General features: G+C 38.5%; 1 protein-coding gene across 1 annotated transcript; it reads right to left on the bottom strand.

Annotated features, from left to right (window-relative positions):
* Window positions 1-688: 688 nt before the first annotated feature.
* LOC107469216 (uncharacterized) lies at window positions 689-1,930 on the bottom strand. The gene has a single exon (XM_052255573.1). It carries the CDS (start codon window positions 1,928-1,930, stop codon window positions 689-691), a length of 1,242 nt encoding a protein of 413 aa, XP_052111533.1.
* Between the last annotated feature and the right edge of the window lie 3,038 nt (window positions 1,931-4,968).

The following is a 4,968-nucleotide window of genomic DNA, read 5'->3' as shown; positions in this document are numbered from 1 at the left end:
TGTGACCAAATCTCCGCCCCTCATCACGATGCTGAGTTCATAAGGAATAATCAATCCTGTTCGCCCACTCGCACATCGCCGGGTTTTCAGATCGCAGAATATCAAACCAGTAATCAAATTCAACCTCAGTCTTCGCATATGCCGCATTAACTAGAAGCCTCTGTGCGTCTTTGCCCTTGAAGATCAGGGTAAAATTAGCCGCTACGTGTCGAATGCAGAATGCATGGTACGCAGATGGAGGTAACCAACCTCTGTCAGGAGCCTCAAGCGCAGCCTTGATGCCGTTATGCCTGTCCGATATAACCAGCAGACCCGGCTGTGGTGTCACGTGCTGTCGAAGGTGCAAGAGAAAGAATGTCTAGGACTCTGCATTCTCACCCTCAAGTAGTGCGAATGCAACAGGTAGAATGTTGGAGTTCCTGTCCTGTGCAATCGCGATGAGCAACGTTCCCCCATACTTCCCGTACAGATGTGTGCCGTCAATACTGACTAGCGGCTTGCAATGACGGAATGCCTCGATGCACGGAGGAAAAGTCCAGAAAAGTCTGTGAAAATACGCTTGAGACTCGTCCACCTGTCCTCCAACTCGAACGGGGCTCGTCCTTAGGATTGCAACAGTACCAGGCATCGTCAGCTGGACACCCAACACCCACCTAGGTAGCTCGTTGTATGACTCATCCCAGTCACCTTAGATGAGGGCGATTGCCTTCTGCTTTGCCATCCAGACCCTCCTGTAAGTCGGCCTAAACCCAAAGTGTGCTGCCGTGGCGTTCAGGAGCAGCTTTATGCTTACGGATGCATCAGCCCTAACCATTGGCATAATGAACGCCGATATCACATGATAATCCGAACTCCTGTGGTCGCTAGAGATGGAGGTGGCAAGATAGGTGTGAGGTCCATTGTACCGTTTGACCTCCCAAATGCCCTTGCGCTGCCGGAGACTTAGTCGAATCAACCATGTGCACCCATTCCCAAACTCTGAACACTTGCCCACATACATACGATAATCAGACTCCACTACCTTGTACTGTACCCCTCGCCGGATGCTGTAAGTCTTCACACTTAAAAGAGCCTCATCTTTATCCTGAAATTGCTGACTAACCTGGAACTCTGTCAGACCAGCAGTCCCTTCCGCATCTCTAGCTCCGAATCCAACAGAGTGCCCAGAAACCCCCTCCTGCCTCATGGCATCCAAGTCCAAGGAGGAAAAATGTGGTGGATACTGCTGTGTGCCAGTGCTAGAACCACTTACCACCAATGCAGGCTCACTCGCTCCAATATTATCGCCGCTGTCATCGTCAATCATATCGGGCTCGACGTCATCCTCATCTGCATCACCCAACACTCCGTCTCCAACGCCAAGCGGTGCAACGCCGAGTAAATCATCCGGCCAATTTTCCCTTGAACCTACGTCGTCACCTACGCTGCCATTGAGATCAACAGCAAAAGACGGGGAGGCGACAGCATGGACCACTGGCTGGTAAATAGGGACGGAGGAAGAAGCAACAGCAGGCTGGGAACTAGAACCAGCTGGCGTGGCTAAAGTGGTGGTATTCCGGTTCGAACCCCCTGAGCTGGATACCACATCAACCAGCTTTGCCAACAACTCTGGGGTCCTGACCTCCGGAAACTGCCGCCGACAAAGAAACATTACTTGCAAGTCCTCATCACTACTAATCGTGAAACAATCATACTTTACGGTATTCTGGAGCACCGTGATTGGAATGCGATAGAAAAACTTCCTAACCCTCTTCGAATCTTCCAGCCTGAGCTTCATCAGTACAGATCTAACAAGGTCATCATAGCTCGTCCTAGGAGTAACAACAATACAGAGAGGATCTTTATCTGTGAACTTCACTCTGGAACGAGTTTTCCTCTTAATGGATCCTCTGTGGTGAACCAAAATAACAAAACTCTCCTCACTAGCCATCTTACTCACTCTAATGAGACCAACTCACATTTAGACCGGTTATATATATATAGAGATCTCTCTCCCACTAATTCGAACCGGCCTGGTTCGAATTATAGTTTGTCTAATTCGAACCAGCCTGGTTCGAATTACTAAGGTCGGATGCTCTCTCTATAATTCGAACCACGTAGGTTCGAATTACGTGCATTCATGGTTCGAACCAACTTGGTTCGATTTATTAACAACAACCAACTTGTAATTCGAACTGATCCGGTTCGAATTACTACCACATGCAGTTCGAACCACATTGATTCGAATTATATTAATATATGAACTGGCGCATTACTGAAACCATTTTCTGTTTGGCTTATATACGTTAATTCTACATAGCATTGGCTTATAATGGTTTTTTGCCCTTTATTTTATTTAAAAAATATCTATTTATTTTAATAATAAATTTAAATTACAAAATAAAAATTTAATATATTAAAAATTAAAAATCATAATTAATACTTCTCTATTTTGTAATATCAATGTCATTTGTGGATTTTCAGAATTTTAAAATATTTCTTTCATTTATAATATTTAAGTAGTATTATTTTTTTAAAAGAATTATTTCTAATAACAATGTAATCTTTTTTAAGATTTCTATTTATTAGTACGAGAATACAATTTGATCTAGTTAAAAAGATAGATGATTTTCTATTATTATTATTATTATTAAATTATTTTTTATTTTTCTTGATTTGTAATTTCTATTTTATGACAGATATAAAATAGAGAGAGTATAAAATTGGTCAATATATTAAATATTTTTAGTCTATTCAAATTCAAATTTTAAGAATGAGAAAAGACTCCGCTAAAAGTCTTATACCTTTCTACGAAATTGTAATCGAATTGATGATCCAACAACATATTCTATATACCATATTTCGTGTTGACTGTGCCAACCCGATTACCCAATTCAACTTGCATTTTCGTCTCGTATATTTTAGGAGTTTGAAATTGAATACACTTGTCTTGGTCATAAAAACTAGAAAAAAAAATTCAAGAAAATGCAGGCATGCTGTTTCATAGGGTGGGCCTCATAAAAAAACACCACATGAAATGCTAGAAATGTTGTAAGATCTCAAAAAGAAGCAAGATTCGTTGGCTGTTTTTTATTTTTTATTTTAGAGTATACTAATATTTTTATCCACAAAATTAAAAGTGCTAATATATTTATTTATAAAAAAAATTTTACTATTTGTACCATAAAACATGGGTTTCACATAATAAAAATATTCAAACACTAAAAAATCACCTAAAACACTAAATTATTCTTATCTTCACCAATACTACCATCATTCCTCTTTCTCTCTTCACAATTTCTTTTTTTTTTTCATTTCCCATTTTTCTCATTCATACCCCCTCTTCACAGTGAACTTTCGCCGCGGCCTCTTCCAACGCTACCGCAGCGGCCAAAAGACCCACAATCACCACCAGGCCACTACATCTTTCCGTCTACCTCCCAAGGTCTCCGACACTCTCGCACTCCCTATTTGCTTTGTCGATAAGCAATCCTTATCTTTGCCTCCGAAAATTTTGAACTTGTTGGACTCCCTAAAACACTGTCACGCGACCTCCATCAGCCAATACAGCGACTTCAATTCACCAACCACCAGCACTGTCGCATGACCTCTATCAGCCACAACGAGCCAACGTTACAAAGCGCGAGGACGCGGTCTCTGACGAGGACCGGACTCCGTGACTTTGCAAGAATATTAGAGGAGAATTTTATCCACTGGTAGTTGTTGCTGCTGGAGAACCAGAAGGAGGAGAGTTTGCCGAGGACCATCACCTATGACTTTAATGCCTAGTTCTGTAATGGTACTCTTCAGACCCTTCCTTTATTCTTTCATTTTCTATTATCCCTTTATTATTGTTGCTGGTGTTGTTGTTGTGCTATTGTTGTTGGAGAATATGGAAAGGAACAGAGACGAAATGGTAGACTTACATCTTGAGGATTGAATTTGTGCCTTGGATATATTTTTTCTGCTATGATGTGGTTGTCCCGACTCAATTGGTTTCTGATTCTTCTCTATTTGATGTTTTCTGCTACTGTTGTTAGTGTCTTTATTGTAACAACACGCATGTTTTAGAGAGAGAGAGAATAATATGATGATGATAAAAGTAGTTTGAAATTTTTAAATAATTTTTTAATGTTTAGATAATTTTATTATACGAAACTCATATTTTATGGATACAAATGATAATTTCTTTTTTCTATAAATAAATGTGTCAGTATTTTTGATTTTTGTGGATAAAAATAATAATTTATTCTGTATTTTATTATTTTTTTTAAAACAACAAAATTGAATGGATAGGATACCCAATTTTTATATTATATACAATAACCAAATAATCATCCATGATTTTTGCTTAGTAATGATAATATAATAAAGAAATTGTATATACTATCTTCTCCCGTCTTTATTTAACATTTAAGTTAGTAATACTGATCTGAATATATCTATTTATCTATTTATCTCTTTATATATAATAGAAGAGCACCTTAAAGTTATCTGCTTGATGGTGTGGTAATTTACAACCTACAAACTAACTGACAAATGCACTGGGTCGTACTAAGTAATACCTCAGGTGAGTGAGGGTCGATCCCACAAAGATTGATGGACTAAGCAACAATGGTTAAATGATTTACTTAGTTAGGCAAGCAAAAAAAGGTTTTGAGATGTTCAAAAAGTTTAAAAAGTGACTTCAAAATATCAGAAGGCAGCAAGTAATTAAGTTGAAAATAAAATATGGAAGAAAATAGTTAAAGTTTTAGAGTTATCTATTTTTCTGATTGACTTTTCTTATTAACTATTTTAATCATGTAAGATTTAATTCATGGCAAACTATTTGTGACTAGACCTTAATTTCATAGACCTTCCTAGTCTCCTCTAAAATTCATCAACTGCCAATTCCTTGGTCAATTAATTTCAATTAGAGGGTGATGATCAAATTCCAGTTTATATGCCACAAGAATCCTAATTATCCAAAAAATAAGGGATTATATG

This window comes from Arachis duranensis, chromosome 10, assembly GCF_000817695.3.
Source record: "Arachis duranensis cultivar V14167 chromosome 10, aradu.V14167.gnm2.J7QH, whole genome shotgun sequence".
NCBI lineage: Eukaryota > Viridiplantae > Streptophyta > Magnoliopsida > Fabales > Fabaceae > Arachis > Arachis duranensis.
This window is presented reverse-complemented; position numbering and strand designations above follow the sequence as displayed.